The following is a 26490-nucleotide window of genomic DNA, read 5'->3' on the forward strand; positions in this document are numbered from 1 at the left end:
ACATTGCAGGAAGCAAAAAACATCTCCCACATGCTAGTAAATTATTCAGGCTTTGTAGCTGGGAGTTGTAACTACTCACAATGTCTGTGAAGCATCATTTTGGGAGTATGAACCAACAAGTTACCAACAGTTTAGAGATTCATTAAACCCCCTGAAATACTGTTGCTTGATTAGTGAATGCAGAGCCATCAGCCACTGCCAAAGATCTCAGCTACAGGGCTCTGTCCCAAGCAATCACAATGCTGACAAGGTGATGCATTTTTCAGAAGGGATTTTTAATCTCCTGATGGCAAAACAAAGTTAGTGTTGTACAAACAGTACAAAGTTTACCACAGGATTGAGCTTTAATCTCTGGTGGTTGCTTATTGACTGCAGAAGAAACAGAAGCCGCTCAGTGAAAAGACCTTCTCAAAATCCTGTTTGCAGGCAAACTTGAAGGAGAAGCTCTCACCCCCAGCAGCTTTCCCTGAAATCCAAAGTAAGTCTGAACTGGGGTTGTTTAAAATTCCTGTTTATTCTGCCATGAGAGGACTTGGTTTATCTTATCTTGCTTGATGATGTTGACCTTTCTAAAAGTTAGAAAAGCAGAAGTTGTGATAGATGGTTTAAAGAATGTCACAGTACATTTATGAAGACTTGTGCTATCAGAGCAATTTCAAAGTCAGAGAAAGCAGACTTGGGATACTTGCACCCTCTCCTACCTGATGCCTGTCAGAGCAGACTGAACAATACTGAAGAAATCAGTTGCATTTCTTCTTCCAAGGAGTTCCTCATCCTGGGCTCTTTACTAGCAGAGAATTGTGAGTGCTAATTCTCAAATGCAAACACAGGTACTTCAGTCAGTGAGAAGCAGGGTGCCTGCAGTTTGACAGGTTGTGTCTGTGTACAGAACCTGTGTCTTTATCTGTGCCAAAAGTGACCAACACGGGAGGCTGATTTGGGTGAAGCTTGCAACCCTTGCTAATCTGGGGTGGGAGGTTAATCCTGAAAATTAGGATATTTACTTCTTCCTGTATATTTTTTAGAGTAGTCAGACTGAGCCGCAGCTGTTTTAAAATTTCATGTTTCCACATATCTTGCTAAATACTTATTTTAATCAGGACTGCAGAAGTAATTGCAACAAACAATTTAGAAAATTGACTTTGTCTGTGTTTTGTACACGTTTCTGCACACACGGGCATGGTTTGCTAAAACATTCATTTGCATAGCTTTCAGTTCTTGCTTCTTCAAAAGTATGTAAGTGCAGGCATTTTCTGGGCAGCATTTATGTTGGTTTGATTAGACATCTGGGTCACACAACTTCACTTCCATTCCCTGAAAGGCTGAGGTTAGTTCTCAGAAATATGTTTCATATTGTGGAATTTGATTTTTGCCAGTGTCTTCTCATGGTTTGTCCAAATTCTGTATATTCCTTTTATAATATGTATGAGTGCTCCAGCATGTAATGCAAACACCCAGAAAGTATTTGTTCCAGAAGAGAAAGGAAGATCTGTAGAAAATTGTTTGTTTTTTCCACAGCACTGGCCTCTACAGTGACTTACTCTCAGGGTCTGGACATAGTTTTACAGTGTGTTCATCCTGGAGCAGGTTACATGTAGACTCTGTATTTACTTGTTTCCAGATTTCATGGTCTTGAATTCCATCCCTGTGCTCCATAACTAATTGTTCAGTCATGGTGCCGTCCTTAGGGGTAATCTGACAAATTATGTTCTGGGACAACCTTTGAGCAGAATTAGTGGAACAAATAATGCAGCTTGTTTTAAGATGGAACTTATGACAGAATTACACAATTGAAATAGCAGAGGACCTAAAATGTCCTCTTCAGGCTGCTGTTTAAAACAGAATGAAGAGAGGCACAGAGATTCAAGCTTCCTCCTTCTGTCATGGCTGCATCTGCAAGTTTTCCTCATACTGTGGTAAAGGATTCATAGACCAATGTGCAAGACAGACTGACAACTCAGCATCTCTTCTATAAAACAGATGGCTCCAAGTTTTGCCTTCAGTGACATTAGAGCCCCTGGAAGAGAGAATGACAGTTCAGGGATCTAATTTCTGCTCCATGTCATTCTTTTCTTCAAGGTTCTCTACACCTCTCTCAGCAATGTCTATGGTGTGTCTTTCTGACTTCGAAGCTTATGCTAAGAAGTATTTGCCCAAGATTGCTTGGGATTATTTTGCAGCTGGAGCAGACGACTGTACCACACGAGATGAAAACATCCTGGCATATAAAAGGTAATGTGAGAAGGGAATGAAGGGAGTCATACTGGGACCTTTCAAACTGGTTTTGTGCAAGTATTTGGACTTGACAAGCAAAGGAACCTAAAACCTTGTCCTTTCCAGGGGGTCCCCAAGCTAAATGCAAAACCTGAGTGATGTGCACTGTGTGCTCTGATGCCAGACTGAGTATGACACGGGTTGTATGAGGCTTTAGGGATGCTGAGGATATAGGCAGGTGCTAGGGTAGGGTAGGGTAGGGTAGGGTAGGGTAGGGTAGGGTAGGGTAGAGTACAGTGTGCTATGGAGTGTGTGGCATTACAGGAAAGGGCATGAGCAGCTCTGATAGAATGAGTTGCAAAAGGGAGCTCTTGGTGAACAGCAGGAAGATTATGTGCAAGCAGGGTGGGATTTGGGGAATATGCTGCAGAACCTGAGGGCAGGCACACAGTACAGTGAGGACAGACACGTGAATGGAGAGGTGGAAGGACCCAGCCTGCTTGCAAGTTAAAGGAATCTGGAGGAGGAAGTGGGAGAACAAGACACGGTGACCTGAGGCGGGAGATGCAGAAATTATGTGGTAAACGAAGACCTGGTTTCCATGAAATTTCAGAAAACTCACTGAACATCTGCTATCCTGAAAGCAGATGTGGAGAATACATTTTTTGCCTTACAGAATTTGTTTCCGGCCACGTATGCTGCGGGACGTATCCGTGATGGACATCAGGACTAAAATTTTGGGTTCTGAAATCAGCTTTCCTGTAGGAATTGCCCCTACAGGCTTCCACCAGCTAGCATGGCCTGATGGAGAGAAAAGCACAGCCAGAGGTACTCTTCTGCTCTGGTGCCATGTAGCACCAAAAGGGGCTTGTAGAAAAGCCTCAAGAAGCTGTTAGGAGGACTCAAAGTGTGACTGAGAAAAATTTTCAGTCTTGAGGGGGAAAACTCCATTCCCACTTTCTGACACACTGCATGGGAAGCCGTATAGATGGTGCCCTTCTTCTCCAGCTACCAACATTAAAAATCAGCACCATGGAGTCTGCTGCAAACCGAAGAAGAGGGCAGTGAACAACATATTTCTGACTCATACCAAAAACTACATAAGGTTCTCAGTCCTAGGGGCTCTAGATGGGTTGTAGAAGGGGTGGATGGGACTCAGACTGTGAATTCCTTGTTACTGGTTAAGAAATGTCTCCCTTGGACAAAAAGATACCCCCTTTTCACAAATCCTGTGGAGAGTTTGGAGACCTGACCCCTAGAAATGTTTTTTCTTCTGTGTACACTGAATAGATCTAACAGTACATCCCTGAGAGGACTCAGTCATAAAGATAAAATTCATGCTTTTTAAAAAATGCCTATGCAAAATGAAAGCACAGCTTGATTAATTACCTCTCCCTTTTTTGCTTTCTTAACCATGGACTAACAAGAGTGTAGGGTAAATACATTGTTAATCCTGGGGCATAGCTGCCCTGTGCTTTGTAGGATGCACATGAAATCAGGAGTTGGGGTGGTCTCTGCAAACAGTGCATGGTTTTGTGTCTGATGCCTGGCAAGGCCCTTCAGATGCCTTTGTTTCTGACTCCTTCCCAACGCCCCCCCAGCGGCCAGAGCAATGGACACCTGCTACATTGCCAGCACCTACTCCACCTGCTCGCTGGAGGAGATCTCCGCCGCTGCGCCCGGCGGCCTCCGCTGGTTCCAGCTCTACATCCACCGCAACAGGGCAGCTTCCCAGCAGCTGGTCCGGCGGGCAGAGGCCTTGGGCTTCCAGGCCCTCGTCCTCACCGCGGATCTGCCCTACACGGGCAAGAGACGCGACGATGTCCGCAATGGCTTCCGCCTTCCTCCCCACATGAAAGTGAAGAATTTGGAAGGAGCCTTTGAGGTTTGTAAAATGAGCCTGTCCTTTCATTCACTGCGTTGGCATGTACCACATGAGAGAAAAACCACTGGGTAACTGCTGCCCTGGCATTTGCTGTATAGGGTTGTATCTCCTCCCCTGCTGCTTCTGCAGCATCCTGGCTTGACCTCCTGCCGGACTGGGTTCTGTCACAAAATCCCCACACAGCTGCCTCAAAGACACTGATCTCCACCCCCATTGTAATTATTCTCCTCCAGAGACATGTGACATTTCTGGAGCTGATGAACATGTCTGTTGGCAAGTTTGATTAATCTGTTCTAGGGCAAGGGAAGACACCAAGGGACCTGTGTATTGCTGCAGCCTGGATGAGTTTTCCTTTTGCTGTTTCATTGTGGCTGTAGGGAGATGACTGCTCTGAGTACGGACTGCCACCCAACAGCTTGGATCCTTCGGTCACCTGGAATGACATCTACTGGCTGCGGAGCCTGACACGCCTGCCCATCATCATCAAAGGCATCTTGACAAGAGAAGATGCAGAGCTGGCAGTGAAACACGGAGTTCAGGGAATTATTGTGTCCAACCATGGTGGAAGACAACTGGATGAAGGACCTGCCACTGTAAGTGAGAATAGATGAAAATGGATGTCCCACATTTTCCCTGTTTACGGTCTGCACGTTTGCATTAACCTGGGTGTCTCTATGCCCAGGTTTGTGCGTACACTTCTGGTGGACTTGAGTTAGTCCAGTGGCCATGGAGGTGTGCAGACATACTTTAGCTTTAAACTGGTGAGATCCATGCCTTGGCATGGGGCTATCCACTGAAGTATTTCCTCAGCTTCTTGGCAGGGTTCTGTATGTACCACAGAACCCACTTAAGTGCAGGTAAACTCCTGGCCTAAGCCAGGGAGAGTTCCTGTCTGTGCCTTCATGAGCTGGTGCAGCACACTCAAACTCTTTGCGCACTGCAGCAAAAAGAAAACAAAGCTCTGGAACCAAAATTGTACAAATGAGAGCATAATGTATTCTCATTGTTCACATCTGTCAAAACATGCAAAATAATGCAGCTAGATTTAGTGAGAGGTCTGCTTGCGTATTTACAGGCTCAAGTCTAAATGGGAATTTATTGACTTACATGAGCCAGAAAAAGGATAACTTATCTGGAGAAAAATTCCCCTGCTTTTAAATTTGTACAAATCATGCATTGTTTAGACATGCGTGTATTTCACTGGATTAATTTGGCTTCTGTCAGTTTTTCCAAATGCTTTTATTTTACAGTTCTACATTGCAGAGTATCTTACGAACTTTCTTTTCTCGGTTTTCTTTTGTTAAATAAAAATAGGTACCAGGGAATTCTCTTCTATTCTGCGTCACGGCTGACAACAACGAATAAAAAAAATTTAATAAACTCAATGCTAAAGGCATAATAACAGAAACGGCATCCACATTAAACTGTTCTTCTACCTTAAAAGTTGTTTTACATACACAGACAAGGCAGTAGATACCTAGTTGGGCTCTGCTATTTTTCTAGTGCCAAGCTTGGCTCTTGCTGAGTTAGTCCTAGAAAATTTCAGCCTGAAGGTTCTCAGTTTGAAATTCAGAAAAAAAAAAAAAAATAAAGGAAGGCAAAAAGGTATAAGACACTGCAGAAAAGAGCCTTTTGGGTTTGCTCTGAAGGAGAGTTAATTATGTCCAGTGCCTTGTCCTGCCCCTGGCTGTACTGCCTTTGGGGCCAGAGCCAGCATCTCTGCGTGGTGCTGCCCTGCAATAACATCTGAGGCTTACTCCATGCTGAGCTCTACAGAAAAGACCTTAGGGAATCAGGAGACCTAACCTGGAGGAAATTATTGACTGTACTACATAGCAAATGAAGCCCTTCACAGATGCTTTAGAGGGAGGCACTCAACAAGTGGTCACCAGGATTAAGTTGAAATGTAAGCTTAGGTAGTTTGAGCAGTAGAAGTCTGACATAAGCCTTTCTTGCAAACAGCTATATTATTCATCATTGTCTCAAATAAAACACTGATGACAGTTATTCTCATTGAAATTTATATTTAAAAATCTTTCATAAATCTATTGAAAATGTTGCTTTTTCACTAATCAAAAGTGATAGCAAAGAATATCAGTATAAGCAAAGCACTGGAAAATGGCATTAAGTGTCTGGAAAGCAGAGCAGGGATCTGCATGTTTGTTATTCTGCAGCTCCTGGTGCTGCACTATTTGTGATGCATTGTCACATTTCACTTCGAGAAGGTATCCTACTAAAGCACTGTATCCTCACCTGTCTCTTTGGAATATGTCCTGCTTCTCTGGGAATCAAAAGCTGCCCTCGAGGTGAGACTGGCTTCTTCTTGCAGATTGATGCTCTGGTTGAGGTTGTGGAGGCAGTACGAGGCAGAGTGGAAGTTTATGTTGATGGAGGGATACGAAAAGGCAGCGACGTGCTAAAAGCTCTGGCACTGGGGGCAAAATGTGTCTTTATTGGAAGACCAGCTTTGTGGGGCCTGGCTTACAAGGTGAGTAAGGAGCTCTGGGTCCATATGCCTGCTTCTCACACTCTCCAGCAGTCCTGCAACTGAAGTCACACAGTTGTCACTGGTGGAGAATATATTTTTTTAATTTTATTTTGCTGAATTTGAAGTGGAATCACCCCAAATTGAATGAAACTCCGACATTTCCTCTGATTTAAAAATATCACTGAATTTGACAATTTCCTGGGATTTTGGACAATGGGATTTTGAAGGTGATAGCATTGTTTTGTGGGACCTGATTTCTTGATGTTGTAGTTTGGTGCTAAAATACTTTAGGACTCAGTGCTTTTGAAAACTGGAGCTGGCTTATTTGCCAGAAAGATTAGTCTGACAATTTTATTTGCTTTCAGCTAATAGTTGGGAACAATACATGGTTTTGGTAGAACAGTTTCAAAGCAGTGCTATGAATTCTTCAGAAATACATACAGAGCTCAATCCCATGGGTGGCTGAAACATTTTGGACCAGGCTGAGCAAAACTGTATCCTGGAAAAATGTATCCACAGTTTTCCACTGTGGCCTGGGTTTCCACAGCTATTTCAGTTCCAGCTTTGCTGCTTCTCAACTCCAGGCATATTTCTATGGTCCAGAGTCATGAATTAGGCCTCTGATGCAGGAGGTAAACTTAATATAATTAAAATTCAAATAGTATTATTATACCAGATGGGGGCTTTTGTTAATTTTTTGCTTTTTACACTCTGGATGGAGTCTTCCAAAACTTTTCTCTAGAAGAAAAGATACTTTTTTTGTGTGGTCTAGACACATTTTCTTTCTCTTAAATGGCACTCTTGTCCAGTGGTGTGATTGCTGTGGATTCCAGTAGCAAGACTTTGATCAAGAAATCACCTGAATCTCCTGAAAAAACCTGTTAGAGTTGACAGTACTGTGTTTTTGGCCAGTAAATATCAACAAAGGGCCCAAAATGAAAAAGGTATTCCTGTGAGTTGCTTGCACTTTCTCCACAATGGCAACAGAAAGGAGATGAGATTTTGGGGGGTTCAATTGTGCTTTGGTGTTGTATTCTGTAGAGTATTCCTAAAGATGTATCTCAGTGGCATTACCAAAGCATACAACAGAGGAAGGGCATAAACAAGTGCTAACACTGACTGCACCCAAAGCATTCATTATTGCAAGACATAAAAAGAAAATTCAAGAGAAAAAAAATTAATCCCCCAGTATTTCATAGGAAGATCAAAATCTTCTATGCATTTTTTTTTTTTTGGCTTTTGAGCTTCTTGGTGTCACTTACACAAAGGAAAACACATAGTCTATTATTTTTAAAGATTCAGTCTAGTAATTGAGTGAACTACGGTTTCTGGAGTGGTAACATATATAAAACTCATTACTTTGTTAAAACCTGTCAGCATTGTAAGGCTTGACATTTTAAATAGCAAGCCCATTGGTGGGGGAAAACTGAAAGCTAAAAAAAAGAACCAGCTATAAAATGTCAGAAGTGAAAAACAGCTTTGTTTTCTTTTCCTGTTCAGATGTATCCCAAAAGGAAAAGTATCTAAATTTATCTGTGATGAACTGAGCACATCCATCATATCATTTTAATCATTCATCTGCATGACAGACTGGAATTGGCATGGATTTAAGGGACTATCCCAGCTCTCAGGGTGCAGGCATCCTGTAGCACTGCTCTGTGCCAGTGCTTCTTTTACCCTGACTGCTTTCTCTGTTGGTGCAGGGTGAAGAAGGGCTTCAGGATGTCTTGAGAATCCTTCAGGATGAGTTTTGCTTGTCTATGGCCTTAGCTGGTAAGTATTTTGTTTGTAATGGGTGTTACAGATCTTTCTGCATGCAAGCCCTGTAAAATCAGGAGTGTGATGGATAGGTGACAAAAAGGGAATCCACAGGAGCTGCGATGGTTCTAGCTGCTATACTTGAGATTCTCTGCTTCCTGTGAAACCACTTGGCATTCCAGGTGTCACAGCAATGAAGTTTGCACAGAGGGACTAGGTTAGAGCAGCTTTGTGACCCAAGTAAACACATGCAAAACTCCGAAGTACAGCTGAGCAAAACTTGGAATTTCTGTTCTCTTGGGAATGACAGCAGCAGTTTTTCAGTATTTAGTGTTTATCAAGGTGAAATGCGACTGATCTTTTTCTGCATGAAGAGCTCATTAAAAATGGATGCAGAATTTTTCTTTCTGTGTGTTAGACAATATGGTCTGAAGGTGATTACACGTGTTTTAAAAGCTTTTGTGTCTCCTCCCTTTACTCTCACTCTGTTTTTCTCACTCCTGCTCCCAGCTGTAGCTGCCCTGTTTGAGCCTCTCACCAAACAGCAAATTTGCAGAGCCCAGTGCAAGCTCCAGTTTTACTCTTGGACAAGAGGGTTATGGCACTGGAACAGGCTCCCCAGGGCAGTGGTCAAAGCACTGAGCCTGACAGAGTTCCAGAAGCATTTGGACAGTGCTCTCAGGCACATGGTGTTATCCTTGGGGTGTCCTGTGCAGGGCCAGGAGTTGGACAGGATGATCCTTGTGGGTTCCTTCCAGTGCAGGATATTCTATATATTATGACATGTAGAACTCAAGTGGATAGCAACACTGACTGGGAGACTGAAGCTGAAATCCCTGTGGCCATAGTGTGGTTTTATGGGTTACTTTTTCAATCAGTAAATATTCCTGGGTCTTTTCCCCAGTTCTTTTCATGCAAAAGGGCACAGGATTCAGCAAGAGTAGCAAGTTGGGATCCTTTTGCTGAGGCTGTGAAATTCATTGAATGATACAATCTTTTAGGTTGGAAAAGACATTTTTAGATCATCAAGTCCAACTGTTGACCCAGCACAGCCAATTCCACCATGGAACCATGTCCCTTAGTGCCATATCTGCGTGTCTTTTAAACACATTCAGAGCTGCTGACTTAACTACTTCCTTGGCAGCCTATTCCAGTGCTTGATAACAACTTCTGTGGAGAAATTCTTCCTAATATCCAGTTTAAACCTCGCCTGAGCAGAGGATTCAAGGTGCAGCCTCAGCAGTGCCCTGCACAGGGGACAATGACTGGCCTGGTCCTGCTGCCCACACCATTGCTGACACAGGCCAGGATGGCTGTACCAGACCTGGGTACACAGCTGGCTCATGTTCAGCCAGCTGTCAACCAGCACCCCTATTCCACCCATATTTATCCAAATTAAATGGCAATGCAAATCTTCACCTCTGGCCATTTGGTGCACAGCAACCCCTGTCTTTTCTCTGTTTTTCTGCTGATTTTACTGGATCAGGTTGGACCCTGCTCAGCTTGTTATAAAAATAATTTTTTTCATGTTTCTGACTCTTCTTGTTGGGGAACTCCAATGCTGAACCTCGAGGCTGATGATGCTGCTGAGGAGTGGAGATATTGAAGCACCAACCTATTTCAGCCTGGCTCGTACAAGACTGGGGTTCAGAGCAGGGGGGCTCCCAAGCTTCACCCACAGACCTTTCCCTCTCACCAGTGTTTCATTTATTGCAGGCTGTGCCAGCGTCTCAGAGATTGGCCAGCACCTGGTTCAGCTCTCAAGGTTGTGATCAGCCTCCTGCCCACCAAACAGAGGCAGCTGAAGCTAAGGTCCCAGCCAGACTGAGATGAAAAAGGAGGTGCAATAAGTATCTGATAAGGCCTTCTGGACACTTCTGAAGAGATGAGGAAAGGCTCTGTGTTAGCAACGGCTGTTCTCTGCTTTTATTGAATGAATTCCATAACAGTTTGGGTAATTGTTACTTGTCTAAATGCATTTTCTTTAAACTGGCTGTTCCACAGCATTACCTATGTTGGGTCTTCCTCCAAAGTTCCTCTACACTGGACAGCCAGACGTGGAAAACCCTGTGCCTTGCTTTTTCCACTTGTCATGCCAAGTCTCACTGCAACCCAATCCACACACCTCTCCTGCTCTGGGACTGTAAGTGTTGCGGCTGCTATCTTCCACAGACTTGGCTTTTCCTGGATGTATTCATAAAAGATATAGAAGTAAGGTGAATCAGCTGCCATGCACCTCAGCTGCCCTTTGCAAGTGGGGGCAGTTCTTGCCCACTGCTTCTAAATGCAAAGCAGGGAAGGGGTGTGAGTGCCACAAGAGTGCCACTTGTGGGGAAAGAGCCAGCTCTTTTTTCCAGTGGTGCAGCCCCCTGCCTCCTCCTGCTTTGGAGCCAGCAGATTCCCTGACACCCATTTCCTTGGCACATGCAGGTGGGGCCATGCTACCAAAAGGTGACCTTTTGCATGAATCCCACTTTGAATCTGCCCAAAGAGGGCAGAAGGAAGAAGCTAACCCTGTTGGCTCTCTCTGTTTAGACTTTGGTTTTTCTCAGAGATAACAGTGTCTGCAGTGATCTTCCAGAGGCCTTCACATGGAGGCCTTCCTCTCTGTTCCAGTAACAATAAACCTTGTCAGCAGAGTGACAGCCCAGCAGATAAGACTTGGGAATTACAGCACATCACACATGTTGATGGATTTCAAGGATGTACAAGAAGAGAATGAGACAACTGGGAGTGCTCAGTCCTGCGAAGGCTAAAGGCAGGGGGAGGAGGGATCACATCACTGCCTTTTACTACTCATTTGGAGAAGATCCAGGCCAAATTCTTGGATGTGTGCAGTAAAAGGGTGAAAGGCAATGGGCAAAAGTTGCAATGAGGAAAATTCCAGGCAGAAATCAGTGGGGAGAAAAACCACCATGAGGGCAGTGAGACACTGCAACACAGGGTTTGTGAAACCTCCATTGTCAGAGATATTCAGAGCTTGCCTGGGCAAGGTCCAGACCAACCTGTCTGACACTGCTGTGAGAAGAGGCTGGCACTGAGATCTCCCGAGGTTGCCTTTAATCTGAATTGTAGGAACATATCACAGAATCATAAAAAGAGCTGCACATGAGATCTGTACCTGCCATGCCACCGTGCTGCCATGACCAAGTACCTGGAGCTGCAGAGGCTCCGTGTATCTCCGTGAAAGGCTGCAAGAAAGCATTTTCTGAGTGAAAAACAAAGATATTTGGTGAGTGAACCTAAAGTGAGAGGTCACAGGGTTCAATCAGGATAAGAGCCTATTTAACAAGCCCAGTTTTTCCAAGATATTGAAAGTTTTCTGTGATCTGAGTTAGGCCTAAGCCAATGCATACCAAAGTTTTACACCCCGTTGTCTGCACCCAATTCTGCTTTATGTACTTGATGTCTCATACACATTCAAGCAAGGTTAAATCTTATAAAAAAACTGTCCTCAAAGATTGTAAACATGCAATTTAAGGACTAATCAAACCCTGCTGTTTCCCAGCATCCCTGGAGGATGGGACAGAGAATCAGCCTACTTACAAGGGTAGTTTATCTACAAAATGGATCCAAACATAAACATTTTTCTTTGGCATATAATGCAAATTTCTCCAGCCTTTAAATATATGAGTCACTCATCAATTTCACCTGAGGAAATAGAGTTCTTCCTAAAACTAAAGGGAAAAGGAGACTAAATGTTTGTTTCTAGATAATTGCCCAAATCATGTGCTGTCTAATATGGCAAAGACTACTGCAAGAAGCCTTTTTGGTCGTGGAGATAATGTCAGAAATGTTTACAATCAGCTTCTCCGTTCTACTGGAATAATTTTGGTATTACTGAAATAGGAGATATTTTCTTTGTCAAATTTGAAGACACAGAAACACTGAGGCCTCTTAAGCTGGTTTTCTTCATACCATGATAAAAGTGTCTTACAACTCTCTCCACTATGAGAAGTTGTGTTTATTCAGAGTCCAATACAGGACAGTTGTCCACAAGTTAATTATTTAAATATTTTTCCCCTCTTGTCAATATATAACTAGTGGAGAGAGAAATGTTTCCAGGATGGAACAGTGCCTCCCACACTGAAGGGCAGAAGATTTCCTTGAATAAAACTACATTTCAAAGTCCAGCCTCTCTCCCAGAGCTGCCAGACATACAGTGCTAGAGAAACACATTAGTTTTTCATGTGAGAAGAAACATAGAATTGAGTGAGAGAAAGAGAGAGAGAGAGAGAGAGAGAGAGAGAGAGAGAGAGTGTGTGTGTGTGTTTTGGTCATAATTACTCTATATTTAGAAATCAAAAGGTCCAGCGAAATAAAGAGTATGCTTTTGCTGCTTTTGCTTTTCCCTGCTTCAGTTCTCATAGGTCTGGGCAACAGGCCAGATTTCAGAAACCCCTTTCCTGAATTAAAATTCTTTCTGGACAAATAGAACTGTTCTTTCTTTTTTACTTCTGGATACCCTGATTGATAGGAAAACCAGTTTACCAGATTCCATAATTAAACAGCATTGCCCTCTGTAAAAGTACCTTTTATCCTATAAAACTTCCATGCTCATTCCAATACCGCGATACAGTTTTTTCCTAATGCTGCTGGGAATTTTCCCTTCATTATTTCTCTTTGTGTCTTCTCATCTCCCCTACACTCCCTCCCAATCAATTTTTCCCCTTGTGACAAGGCTAAGCAAATACATTCTCTGACACCTGCCAGACATTGCCCCAAAGTATCTGTCACAGCAAAGCAGAGGAGCAGCCGTTCCTGGGCCAGGCTGGAATGGGACGTGGGGCATTGCCCATATACTAAGCTATGCACTTAGTCCATGTGTAGCAGTTCTCCAACACACACATCAAAATGTACAAGCTCTGATTTTCTAAAATGATGCTCTCAGTAATGCAGTCCATTCTACAGCAAAATATCAGATTGTGGTGGCTTCATTTTACAGACATCAACATAGTTTAAAAATGTCTATGCCTTGACACAGCTTGGTACCCTTTTCAATTACTGCTCAATTATGTTTCTATCTGCAAGTCCCCTACCTGTGCAATAACTCTGAATTTCATCAAGTTGTTCCTGGTGGGGGGGTCTGGTGGACTTTGGCCTTGCTGCTCACTGGCATGTTCTGGGGTGTGCAGCCCATTCCAGCATCTGCCTCCCTCTCCTTTGGGGAGCACCAGAGCCAGTCCTGTCTGCCCAGGAGGAGCTGGCACGGCACTCAGCAGCCCAGCAGCGATATCAACACGAAACAAGAGGTGAAAACGTTGTCTCTAGATGAAACTGCAGAAGAACCAGGAGGTCTGAGCTGGAACTGAGCAAATTGCTGCTGTCTGACCACTGACATTCACACACAGCAGTTCAGATGGAGGCTGCTATGCAGTGATGTATAAAATTCCCTCAAACTAAGCCAAGCATTTGTCTGAGTAGTACCTGAGAGGACAAAGCACAGCAGCAGTAAATCTCCCTGCAGTCCCCCGTGAAGCACTCATATTCTCATATAAGCACTACCCTGCTAAGCTTGGTCATTCTGATGGGCAAGCTTGGTGCAGAAGAGTGTTTTGTATCCTAAGAGGCTATGTGGTGTTGTGTGGTCTTGTAACGCCTCTTCAAAGCATTTTATTTCCTTTTTGAAAGCAAAAAAAAGGAAGCCCTGTTACAGAGAATGCCACTTGGAGCAGCAATATTTGGCCAGTTTTTTTTTCCTTGCAAAGTGCACAAAATTAATTTGCAGCAGCTTCTGATAAGAATATACAATGTCAAGGTCCTGAATGTGAAAAGCCAAGGAGAGAAGCACTGATAACAAATTTTTTAAAGCTCTGTTGGGGTAAGTAACAGATTTTCAAGGACTCTGGGATTGGAACAGTTGCCAAAACTTTGTCATCTGTGTCAACTAGAAACCTTTCTCCTTCAAGAGAAGAGGTTTTGTTTTCCTCCTGAGACTTGCAAGCCCAGTTTTGCTCTAAAAAAGTAACAGTGTGGGGATGCTTCTACAGCTTTTCTTCAGAACTCTCTTTAATGAGTGAACAAAACCCATGATAGAATAAAAAAAGGAGCGTAGCATGAAAGGAAACAAAGCATTTTTAGAGATCCATTCCAGCTAAGTCCCAAAACAAGGATCCCTTCTCCAGTGATTTCAGCCTAATTAATTGTGTTGCTGGGCTTCTTTGTAACTTCCTTGTCGCTTAAGGCAGCTCCCTATTTATCATCCTGCTTCAGCAGGGATGGCAGCCTATCCCTGTGTGAGAGAGAGAGAGAGAAAATACAGCTGCAGCCAGCGTGTCCTGACAGACCCAGGAGGGCAGTGCTGCCTTCAGGGGGTTCAGGCTATTGCCCTGCCCTGGTCTCACACTGCAAAACAGTTTTGCTGGAGGTGGAGTGAAACCCCAGGGAGAAACACCTGGGCATTTTCCCTGCTTGTTGGAGATGCACAGCAGAAAAGACACAGATCACTGCAGAGGCACAAACAGCCTTACTTTAAATAACTACTCTTGCACAAGACATTTCCAAAGGTGAATCTTTCCCTCCTGCGCTTGAATTTAACTTGGATGGTACATTAAACAATTTCATCACTTCAAATGCCTGTAGTGTACTGAAAAAATACAAAATCCCCAGGGTTAGTTTCTGATGTTGCACAGAGAGAGTAACAAACCCACATTGTGGGGTAATGGGGGAGCCCAGTATCCAGAAAATATACAGCAGCACAATTCACTCCTCAATCAACTTTAAATAGCTTCTCCTCTATTCACATTTAATTTAAATCCTCCCTACCCTCAATATTGGCACACTGGCACTGTATTACACAAGCAAGTGCAGCTGAAGAGAATTATGAACATGAGGGTTTATTCTCTGGGGATTTAGGGATGCAGGACCACAACTAGGCTCAGACCTCACTGTATTCAGAGCCTTCCTCTTTGGTGGGAGTGGTGTGGAAGCATCACATTCTTTTGCAGCAAAGGAGGCACTCAAGAGGGAGGGGAGCAGAATGACTGAGGTGGTGCCCTGCAGGGTATAAATACAGGCAAATCTCCCCCATGGTCTGCTGAGTGCTAGGGAGGTGGAACCGAGACTCAAGGCAGACTTGTGGGGTTTGTTTGGCATTGAAGTCGATTTTGAGCATTTCCAGATTTGCTAATTGAATTGGTGGTTTGTAATGATTTGTTAGAATGTTTTCTTTGCATGGAAAAAATCCATAGACTACCTCTGAATAGGATTAGCTAGCAAAAGTAAGGCATGCTTAAAAATTTTTTTGATGTAGGGATTAAAGTTTGTTTTTCAGTAGTCTCTCCTTCTGGTAACACCCTTTGATTGGCAGTGTTTCCAGAGGTTGATGTCATATGTTCCTTCCCTCAGGCAGGAGGAGAACCAAGCTCAAGAGACGGCAAATCCACCACCGAGGAGCAACCCAGAGCGATGTCCCTGGCTGGGGTGAGCTGCCTGGTGACAGGGGCAGGAGGGTTTCTCGGCCAGAGGATTGTGTGCTTGCTGCTGGAAGAAGAGGAGGCTCCGGCCGAGATCCGGCTGCTGGACAAAGCCTTCAGCGCTGAGGCACTCAGGAGGTTTGACAGTAAGTGACATTGCTGGGACTGTGCTGCAGCTGGGGGTGCTGCAGTCCCTCCTGGGCGCCTGGGAAACCTTTACCTGTCATCTGAAACAGCTCTGCAGATAGAGGTTTCAGCTCAAGGAATCCTTGCTCTATCCCTCCTTCTCTCTCCAGCACAGAAATCAGATGTAAAATGTGAAAACAAGAGGGTTTTTTGTCAGGCCCTGAGGCTTCTGTATACTGTTCATGCAGTAAACAGGCTGTCTTCAACCTGACCCCTCTTACAACAAAACCCACAGAGCAAAATTAATGCAAAAATCTCACACTTCTTCTTGGGGAAAGGGAAAATTCAAGCATTGCTGTACTGGGTGGGAGGGCAGAGATATCCAGAGCATGCTGTGCTGGGCTCTGCTGTGCCAGACAGCGAAGGCAGTGAAAAAGTTGTGGGTGCAAATTCCAATGGTTTTCTTCAACCTGTGATTAATTTGATTAATAGTGATCTTCTGGCTGAGAGCTGTGGTGAGGTATTTTTAAAACTGCTTCTGTTAATAACATTATTGCAGTTTCCTGTTTAAGCAAATGCTAAACAGAAGAGACAGAACCCATTTGCAAAGTGCAAGGCAGGCTTCTTGAATGGATTGGAGACAGCACAAGGGACTGATGTGCCCAGTGTCAGGAACAGTCTGTGGCAAGGAAAGCAGCTCAGAGGGTTTAATTTTGAATATCCTGTTTACTGAGATACACTGAGCACATCTATAAAAAGGCATCTAAGGGGCCTAAATTCAGTCAGGTTTGTAATTCCTTACATTATATTTACTTAACAGTAACTTCCTCCATCACATCTTCACTGCAAGACTCCTCTTCCTCTATGCAGGAAACTATATGGGAGCCCTTAAGGAATATCTCTGTATGATTTGCTGAAGAGCCTCAATCACTCTATAGAGCATTAAAGTGTCATCAAGGGACAGCAACAGTGCACAATACACCTGGTACAAATTGCACAAGCCTTTATCGCTGTTTTACACAACTCTGCTCCATTTTACAGACTTCTTCTCCATTAAGTCTGACTCAGGATTTCTAAATGCCCCTGAGCTTTGCAGCAGCCCTTCCTGCTCTGGTTTCCAGAGAGTTTCCACAGGAACAAACCCAAAACCTGCAGCTACAATAGAGGCTGAAGCAGCAGGAGTGTGTGTGGGTTTAGCAGTGATGCAGCAGGGCAGAGGCATCTACACAGCTTTGGGCCAGAAGAGCTTTGTGGGGATAATGGAACATCCTGGGGAGTGACAACCATTGTTTGTGTGGGCACAATGTTGGCTGGGCTGCAGCAAACATTTTGATGCTTTGTTTTTTTGTTAATAGGCAAGCTCTGTGCCCTCTTTCCTTATTCTCCCTTCTTCCTCCACAGAGCACTGCCCATACACCCCCTCTCTTATTCTTTTAACATTCCTTCTGCCTATCTGAGCAGCACAGGAGGTAGGGAAAAATCAGTTACCAAAGCCTTTTCTTCCCCATAAATAGGTAGTAGGGACCATAGGCTGACATTCCAGATGCGCTTAAACAGATTTGAACCCCTGCACTTTGACTGGCAGCACCTCTGTCTGCATCAGCCCTTGTGGCTACATGTCTTTTAGTGTCCTGCCAGTCCCTGTGCTCAGAGCTGCCCAAAATATTTCCCTGCTGCTCCCTTTCAAGCCCTTCCCTGTCTCAGTACTCCTATTCCAAGTGCGGGGCAGCTACAAAACCTGTGGGTGGGGCTGGAGTCTTCTGACCTGCATTATTTTTACTACAGGGGCTTTTACTCGCTAGCAGATGTTATCTGGATTTCTGGAACAGGCAGGAGCAGAGCTGAGTGGGTTTTTTCATCACTAATCTCTTGAGCACCTTGCACTTGCAATATCTGTGCAGAGTCAGAGCTGTGGGTAATGAGACAGAGCAGTGTGTGCAAGTCACAGGTCCCTGTGCCAGAAGGCACTCAGGGGCACTCCCCTTTTGTCCACACAACTTTCCTGCTGAGAGCTTGCCCCTCCCATCAGTCTGTGTAGGACAGTGGCATTTGTGGTCTTCCACTGCCCCAGGGAGTCTGGGATGATCCAGTCAGTGTCCAGGGCTGTGAGCTGGAATCCACCTGGTTCCATTGTGTGGTTGAGAATGGATGTCACATTCAACATGGTTCTTTGGTTTCTTACCTCCCACCTCCCATGTCAGATTTATCTTTCTGCCCTTCCTGTGCTCCCACTTACACAATCCTTTTTTTGTTGTTCACTATTGCATTGGCACTTCTGGAGAAATGAAAACTCCTATGTTGTTCTCAAGTTCAGGGCAAATAGTCTGTACTGCTGAGTCAAAAACTGCTCACAACAGGACACTGAATTTTATTGAGAAATCATTGCATTTTCAAGCAAAAACTACCCACAAGCAAGCAGGGAGATTACTTACAATTCAGAGGACACAGAAACCACTGGTGAAGAAGAACAAGTTTTCCCAGTGAGGAGGTACTTTGTCATAATCACTTTATGCAAAAATGGAGAGCTGACTTGAATTTATTCTGTTCCTCCCCCTCTGACCCACCCACAAGCGTTCTTTTGCTGCCTGGGTAATGGTTTGTCCAGATGGAAATCAAGAGCAGTTCTCTCTGCTGGCCATCCCTGACTGAAACCCCTGCCAGTCATTTCTTAACTCTCCTTTCTTCCAAGCTCACCTGTAGTTTTGTCTTCAACCAGGGCAAAACAAGATCAATCTGCTGATTCCTGACATGCAGCTGATGCTGCTAATGGGAGCAAGGCCCACATTGTACTTACCACGGCAACTTCTGCTGGATAAAACAGAACAGAGGAGCAGATTTCCTGACTCATATAATACACACACAAACTGCAAGCCCAAACAAGGCACAAAGCACCTAGACAGCAGACTTCTTGTGATCAGCTTTAAAAGGAACAGGCTTCTTCTGTACTTTTCCCAAAAGCTTTGATTTGCATGTGTAAAGCTTCCATTTTCCTAACCCCTTCCTGGGCATTGTGATAACTTTGAAGAGGTCACATGTCAGAATTTATGTTGTGAAAACTATTTCTGTCTGTTCTTGGGATTATTACAACCCCATAATGCTTTGTTCATGGAGAACATAAACCTAAGGGCAATGCAGACACTAATATTTATTAGAGCAAATCTCTAATAAATCAGGAGCTTAAAAGCCCAGCCCTAGTCTGACACTTTTGCATCCATGCAAGCAGAGATCAGAGTGAAGCTTCTGGAGACAGAATCCTAGGAAATGAATGCAGTCTGTAAAATAAAGGAGCAGAAGAGAGTGTGTGGCAATGACTGTGCTGGGAGGGCAGCAACTCTAGATTTAGTAACAGTTCAGCAAATGTTCCACAAACCTTAAATCTCAGACCAACTGTCTGTGGTGGGAGAAAAAAAGTCCCTTAAGCCTGTTGCATCAGAATAATTGTTAAATTGACACAGGATTACATTCTTAGTGTGCTATAGAGAAAATGAGATAAAATCATTTTAAAATATATCCCCACTCGGTTCCAAATCCAGCAGCTGTCTCTCTCAGTGTTTCTTATTACAGACATGGGATGAAATACTGCCTGCTTTGGAGCTGGTGACAAAGCACTAGGATACACAGGATTTCAGTCATGGCTGAAGCTAAAAGCTGTACAAATTAATCAGCTTCTCTTATCTAAAAGGGGCATTTGATGATGCTGAAGAAGACAGAGGCTCTGCCTGTGCTGCAGAGTCCCTGCCCAGTGGCTGTGCCTGGGGAGCCATCTAGTGCAGCCACAGCAGAGGCTCCCAGGGGACTTGGTGATGGCACCAGCTCCTCACAGGCTGTGGGCATGCTGGGGAAGTCCCCTCCTGTCCCGTGGCACTGCTGCAGCCAGGCCAGCTGAGGCCCCTGCACAGCAGCACTGCCTTGGATTGGGCATTTTTCCAAGTGATTGTCTGGTGCTGGCTCATTTTGTGTAGCTCTGGGCTGCAGAAAGAATCCTTCTGCCCAGCACAGCTTAGGGAAGGATGGCTCTGAGACCTAGAGCTCCTCTGGGGTCACACACTGCAGCTGCTGTGGAGGGACAGGGCGTAAAAAGCAAGATTTAATCAAGCCAGGCTGAGGTAGCTCAGGAGAACACTCTTGAGAGTTCAGGTATGAACCAGAAAGATGTGCAGGCTAAAAATGACCCCACAGCACAGACACTGAAATGGAGCCAGAGCTGGAGCTGGAAGAGGCACTGTAGGTCCTGGCCAAGGTAAAAGAAAAAGATGTCAGAATTGTATGCGATTTATTAGAAGAGCTGCAACACAGGCAAGGTAAAGGTGCAGAAAGTAGGCATGAACACATCCCTGTGCTCACATGCTCTGGGCGGAGAGAGATCATTCATCAGCCTGAGGACAGGAACATGCAGTGCCTGTTCAGTGCTCTTGGGTTAACACATCCATAGCCAGCCAGCCACCAGAACATGCACAGCTAAAGCCACTCCTCTGTGAGCTTCAACACAGCCACAGCTCAAGGAAGCTTGCTAGCAGGGGGAAAGATCTCTCTCTAAAAAATAAAATAGAAAGAAACACGTTGAATATTGGCTCCAGATCTATGGCAGGTAATGCAAAATAAACCTCTGTAGCACTGTAGTTAGCATTGACAAGAGAGTCCTGGGGAGATGCCTTCTGTTTCACAGCCTTAAATATCCCTGCACTTGCTGGACAGTCAGCACCTGCCAGGCAGGGTCAGCTCTTCACCAGCCTTCCAGAGCTCTTCTTAGGGTGCCTGTAAGGTCTTGTGCTCTGTTTTCTGCTGCCCCTGCAGAGTTCAAGGGGAAGACTGAGCTGAAGATCCTGGAAGGGGACATCCGAGATGTGACATTCCTGCACCGCGCCTGCCAGGGCGTCTCCCTGGTCATCCACACGGCCTCCCTCATTGACACCCTGGGCCTCATCGAGAAGAAGCTGCTCTGGGAAGTCAATGTCACAGGTGAGCAGGGGAAGCACCTTCCTCAAAGCCACATCTGTGTCCTGATCACTGCTCAGGGAAGGGAGCACCTGAGCCGTGGTTGTTTTGGGCCAGGTTACCTGGGTTGTTCTGCATCTTGCACAGACAAACCCAGGGGTGCAAATCCCGTGTCTGTGCAGCCCCAAGAAGTTCTGGGCCTCTCCACATCCAGTCTTTCATTTCAGGGCAGTGCAGGATCACCCACTCTTGTCAACACTTATGTATGCCCATGCTGAAGTCTGCACAGGCTCTGCCTTCAGTGGTGATAGTTACAAACCCATGCTCAGTGGAACTTTCTGGAAGAAATTCCCCTCTGAAATCCCAATGCTCACCTCAGAAATTGGTTCTTATTCTCCCACCCCATATGGCATCCCTGCCTAAGTACGTTTTTCAATGTTTACAACTACTGCAGACTTTGGCTGCAGTTACAGAAATGTTGCACTGATAACATCCCAGAGCCTGTGGCTCTCTCCTTGCTATTCCTTTTCTTTTGCTCTTTCTCCTTTTCCTTCCTCTGCCTTTAAGTCTGTGTGTGCAAGAAGGCAGTTGAAAGGAACAAGTGCTCTCCCACCTTGAGCTTATAATTTAAAAGTCCCCAACAAATTCAGAGCTTTGGGAGGGAGGAGTTTCAGTGACACAGTGATGGGATTTTCCCTTCCACTAAGGAACCCCCATTCCTCAGGAAAGATCGGGTGAAGGGAGAAGGTTTAGCATCACCTACCAGGAAGTTCAAGGTATTACCTAAAGGAACAACTTCACCCCTGTCTGTGATGCCAAAACCCCCAGTGCCATTCAGAGAACAGGCACTGCCTAACCTGCATGCACATTGGCCTCCCTGGCTGTGCTGCTTCAACAGCTTGGGGCAGATTTGGGGAAGATGTTCTTATTTACATGAACAGCTTTCCCAGTTCTTTGTTCCCCTCTGCCACAGCCACAGGGCTTCTTCACAGAAAAATAAGGAACATACCGGTACAGGCATCACTTCCACAAATATTGGCTGCTCACCAGTGCTCAGAGGAAGAGAGAATTCTTGGCAGTCGAGTTGTTTCTTACATGTACCTGAAAAACAGTGGGATGGCATTTTAGTTGTTTTATGTGCCTCATTCCCTGTATCATTAGCTTCCAGACCCTTTCATTTTGGTTCAATCAAAGCCACAAATTGTCAGTGATCAAAGCACAGAGCCCACTGGGCAGCCTCTTAGGCCCCTGTCAGGAGGGAAGAGTAGAAAGGCAAGTTCCTGGAAACCTGTGCATTGGGTAATATGAAAATATACCTGGTTGGTAGTTCAGAGAGAGGATTTCTAAAGCTCTGTCTTGATGCCTGTACTCCTGCTAAAATGTGTTTTTTCACAGCAGAATGTGCTGCTCAAACACATTTTACCATGGGGAAAAATAAAAAACAACAATTAAAAAAATAAAAAAAAAAAGAAAGAAAGAAAGAAAGAAAGAAAGAAAGAAAGAAAGAAAGAAAGAAAGAAAGAAAGAAAGAAAGAAAGAAAGAAAGAAAGAAAGAAAGAAAGAAAGAAAGAAAGAAAGAAAGAAAGAAAGAAAGAAAGAAAGAAAGAAAGAAAAGAAAAAAAAAAGGAAAAAAAAAAAAAAAGGCAAAAAGAAAAAAATCCAACTACTATTAAAATGTCCCAGAAAACCCAGAAAGCTCTTTAGCTCTGACTCCCCAGTACTCAGTCCCTTGGCAACAGTGTCTGCCTATGGGTGAAAAAAGCCCCCTGGGCCAGGGAGGATTAGCTGATAACATTTGCTAGAATGAAATACCACCCACAGTCCTGCTCCCAGAGCCAAGTGGCCACAAGGTCAGTGAGTGAATGCTGCTGTCCTCTCTTCCCTGTTTTCTTCCATTTCCATTCTGATGCTCTTCTGGTTTTCTGACCAGCCAGGGCACTGCTATGTATTTCATGGGCTTGCAGGATGGAAGTTTTGTTTCTCCTAGAAAATAGAACTTGTGTAATATAAATATAAATGTTTCTATAATAGAAATGTTTCAAGAATCAGATGTGGCTGTTCATGAACCAGGACAGAAATGAGAAAGTTAAACCTGCCTTGATGCAGGGCTTTGCTCCGTCACACAATATCTCAAAGCAAAAATATCTTTTTAGGAAGGAAGGGAAGCAAATTTTTAAAAGTAAGTGAATTGAGAAAATAATTAATTATAATCAAAACAAAATACCTTCTGTGAACCAGATCCTCAGCCAGAAGGGCAGGCAAACCATGGGGACCCTCTCACTAAATAAAGCATGTAACACAGTAATAATTTACTTTATTACATGCTATATGAAAGATACTCAGATTCCCATTACTGTAGGAATCTTTAAACTTTTACATACAACTCTGATGTTCAAATAAACCACGTTTTATTTGGGTGAAAATTATCTTGAACAGATATCAACTGTCAAGATTATTTTATTATTGCCTTTTTCTAAAACTTGCTATCTCATTTGATTTCATCAAGACCTTCTGTATTTGATTACTTTCCCTTATTTACCAAACAGTATTGACAGCAGGAATAAAGCTATTATTTTTAAAATAATATAATAAATACATTTTTTTCCAGATGACCCTGGCTTTTATGTCATCTAAACAGGGTGACTTGCATGAGCTCATTTTTCACATTAATTTATTCCTATCTGTATAACTTTTTTCCAGTGCACTTCCTTAATGTTTCTGAAAGCCTCATACAGATTTGTTTTCCATTTGTTTCAATTTCTTTCTTTTTCTTGTTCAAGGTTGAAAAGAGGAATTTTGGTGCCCTAACAATATTCAGTTCAATAATTCTTCCTATTTTTCACTCATTAACAAGTCCATATTTTGCTGCCAATATTTCTGGCTCTTCTGAACCTCTGTAATTCATTATATTTGTTTCAGTCACACTACTCTGGTCTGCCTTGTGCTGCCTTCAGTTGTTGCTGTAACAGACTGGGCAGACTTGAATGATCTTTAATGTGCCTCACTGCTGGTGCTTGATTTTATCCCCTAGATTTTAGTCTACACCCTTCTGATATCATATCAGTCATTTTAATTTAATGTTTCTCTGCCAAAGATCTTTTCAAATGTCTTTGAGCTGTGTCTTCATTTCCAAAGTCACTGGCCTTTTTACATTTAATTTCTCTCATTACACCATGCACAACAAGTAAGGCAATTTCTGCCTGAAAGCTGGGTAGAAAAAAAGATTTTAATTGCAACTATAACAACACAACTTATTAAAGTATTTATTTCCCCCTTCAGTGTGCTTTCCTTGTTTAACCTTCTTGGCTATTTAAAAGACTTTGAACAGCTGACCTCTGCTGCCCCCGATGAAAGCATTAAAGGATTTTAAATGTAAGAAATCCTGTACTACTGCAAGGAAAAGCCAGATTATGCCAGAACAGGAGACATACATCCACAAGCCTCTGTTTTCTCATTGCACTTCATGATCTTTGACTACATGTTATTGTGTCTTGCTTCACCATGTTTCTCTCCAAGCCCTTCTCTTTAGTCAGTCAAATACTGGATAGATTTGCACTAGGTGTGAGTGCACTGATTTTGCAGCAGACCTTCAGGTCCCATAATAATTTTGTCCCTCCTTAGCAAACCAAGAGCATCCTCAAACCTGAAAAACATGGGCTTCACCATGGATGACACCTAAGGAGAGGGGCAGCTTCTGAAGGTTCTCTGCCTTAAGCCTACTCAAGTTGGCACAAATCCCTGAACCCATGGTCAGTCTCCATGCTAAGGAAGGGCAAAATTTTGATTCTTGGCATAAAAAAACCTCCCACAATATGCAATTAGGATCAAATATTCACCCTTGTTTAACTCTGGAAGGTGCACTGATACCACTTAAATACACATTCAGAGCAGGTTCAGGGTCATTGAACATACTGCCCTGTTCAGGACAGGATTCTCCCAGCTGCAGGGAGGGAGATCTGGCTAAGTTCAGGCCAGAGATGCTGTTTGTGACCCGAAACCCCCACTTTTCCCTGGTTAGGAGACCCTAACCTAGACTGCCTTTCATGTTTGCTTTCTGAAGGTACTCAGCTGCTGCTGGAGGCGTGCATCCGCTGCAACGTCCAGCACTTCATTTACACCAGTACCATAGAAGTGACGGGCCCAAACTGCAAAGGGGACCCCATTTTCAACGGGGACGAAGATACAGCTTATGAGAGCACATCCAAATTTCCTTATGCCCAAAGCAAGAGACTGGCAGAGGATGCTGTGCTGAAAGCAGACGGCCAGGTGCTGAAGGATGGCGGCACGCTGATGACCTGTGCCCTGAGATCCATGTACATTTTTGGGGAAGGCTGCCCCTTTCTCCAAGGCCATCTGGACAAGTGCCTGCTGAACAAGAACATCTACCTGCGCTTCTCCAGGAAGGAGGCTCTGGTGAATCCCGTGTACGTGGGGAACATCGCCTGGGCACACGTGCAGGCCGCCAAAGCCCTGCGGGCCCCGCAGAGAGCCAAGCACGTCAGGGGCAAGTTCTACTACATCTCAGATGACACTCCTCACATGAGCTACGCCGACCTGAATTACGAGCTGACCAAGGAGCTGGGGTTTGGGATTGAGCCCCGGCTCCCCATGCCCCTGACAATGCTCTATTACTTCTCGCTGCTGCTGGAGATGCTGAGCTTCCTGCTGAGGCCCTTTGTCAGATATGTCCCCTCCACCAATCGCCACCTGGTCACGCTGCTCAACACCCCCTTCACCTTCTCCTACAGAAAGGCACAGCAGGATTTTGGCTACGTGCCCCGCTACTCGTGGGAAGAGGCCAAGCAGGGCACTGGTGAGTGGCTTGCCTCCGTGATCCCCCAGAGAAGGCTGATCTTGCAGAGCAGCACTGCCTGAGCCCGAAGAGGAGCTTAAACCCAGCTAAGCAAGTAGGGCCTTGAGCCAGAGGAGAGCCTGTCACAGACATGTTTTATGAAAAATCCTTTCCTTAGGATTTTTTTCTCCTGAGAAGCTGAGAGGTCTCAAGAACAAAATGTAAACAATTATTATCTGCTGCTGTGGAATGCAGCAGGTGGATCTGTGATTGGTCTCATGCAGTTGTTCTTAATTAATGGCCAATCACAGTCCAAATGTGTCTCCCTCTGGTCAGACACAAGATTTTGTTATTCATTCAATTCTTCTTCTTTCTTGTTAGCCTTCTGATGAAATCCTTTCTCCTATTCTTTTAGTATAGTTTTAATATAATATATATATCATAAAATAATAAATCAAGCCTTCTGAAACATGGAGTCAGATCCTTGTCTCTTCCCTGGTCCTAGGACCCCTGCAAACACCACCACAGAGGGCCAGGAGAGCAGCAGCAGCAGCAAACTACAAAGCATTTAAATGAATACTTTGTGTAAGAGCCCACTGCAATCCCTCACCCTCGACCTCAGAATAAATAAAAGTAAAATGTTCATTTGTTTGTTGAGTACAGGCTGATGAGGGTAACTGTACTGCATAGTTCACACCCACTTGTACATCTCTGCAGCACAAGGACTTATTTTAGCAAGACTCCACACAATCCATGGTGTGAACACTTCGGCCCTTCTTTCACTCCACGCCACCTCCAAGGCTTTTGTAAAACACAACTTGTCCTAGAAGTATTACACATTACAAATGTGCACCACTCAGCTACTCCCTATTCACTC

The 26490-nt window shown here is 44.3% G+C and overlaps 2 protein-coding genes across 5 annotated transcripts; both read left to right on the forward strand.

Annotated features, from left to right (window-relative positions):
• The first annotated feature begins 375 nt into the window (after positions 1-375).
• On the forward strand, positions 376-12782 carry HAO2 (hydroxyacid oxidase 2). Of its 2 annotated transcripts, XM_059467017.1 has the most exons (8): positions 376-478; positions 2080-2232; positions 2891-3042; positions 3816-4099; positions 4477-4692; positions 6429-6587; positions 8291-8360; positions 10062-12782. In XM_059467017.1, exons 2-8 carry the CDS (start codon positions 2102-2104, stop codon positions 10115-10117), a joined length of 1068 nt encoding a protein of 355 aa, XP_059323000.1. In that variant the 5' UTR covers positions 376-478; positions 2080-2101; the 3' UTR covers positions 10118-12782. The 2 variants fall into 2 exon arrangements, with proteins under 2 accessions (XP_059323000.1, XP_059323001.1); XM_059467018.1 differs by lacking the exon at positions 6429-6587.
• Positions 12783-15391: 2609 nt separating this feature from the next.
• On the forward strand, positions 15392-26256 carry LOC132069537 (3 beta-hydroxysteroid dehydrogenase/Delta 5-->4-isomerase-like). 3 transcript variants are annotated; one of them, XM_059465819.1, is made up of 4 exons: positions 15392-15565; positions 15693-15906; positions 20681-20845; positions 24882-26256. In XM_059465819.1, the coding sequence occupies exons 2-4, from the start codon at positions 15753-15755 to the stop codon at positions 25694-25696; spliced, it is 1134 nt and encodes a 377-aa protein (XP_059321802.1). In that variant the 5' UTR covers positions 15392-15565; positions 15693-15752; the 3' UTR covers positions 25697-26256. The 3 variants fall into 3 exon arrangements, with proteins under 3 accessions (XP_059321802.1, XP_059321803.1, XP_059321801.1); XM_059465820.1 differs by having other exon boundaries at positions 15392-15485; XM_059465818.1 differs by having other exon boundaries at positions 15394-15427.
• The last annotated feature ends 234 nt before the right edge of the window (positions 26257-26490 follow it).

This window comes from Ammospiza nelsoni, chromosome 2 (genome assembly GCF_027579445.1).
Source record: "Ammospiza nelsoni isolate bAmmNel1 chromosome 2, bAmmNel1.pri, whole genome shotgun sequence".
Taxonomy (NCBI): domain Eukaryota; kingdom Metazoa; phylum Chordata; class Aves; order Passeriformes; family Passerellidae; genus Ammospiza; species Ammospiza nelsoni.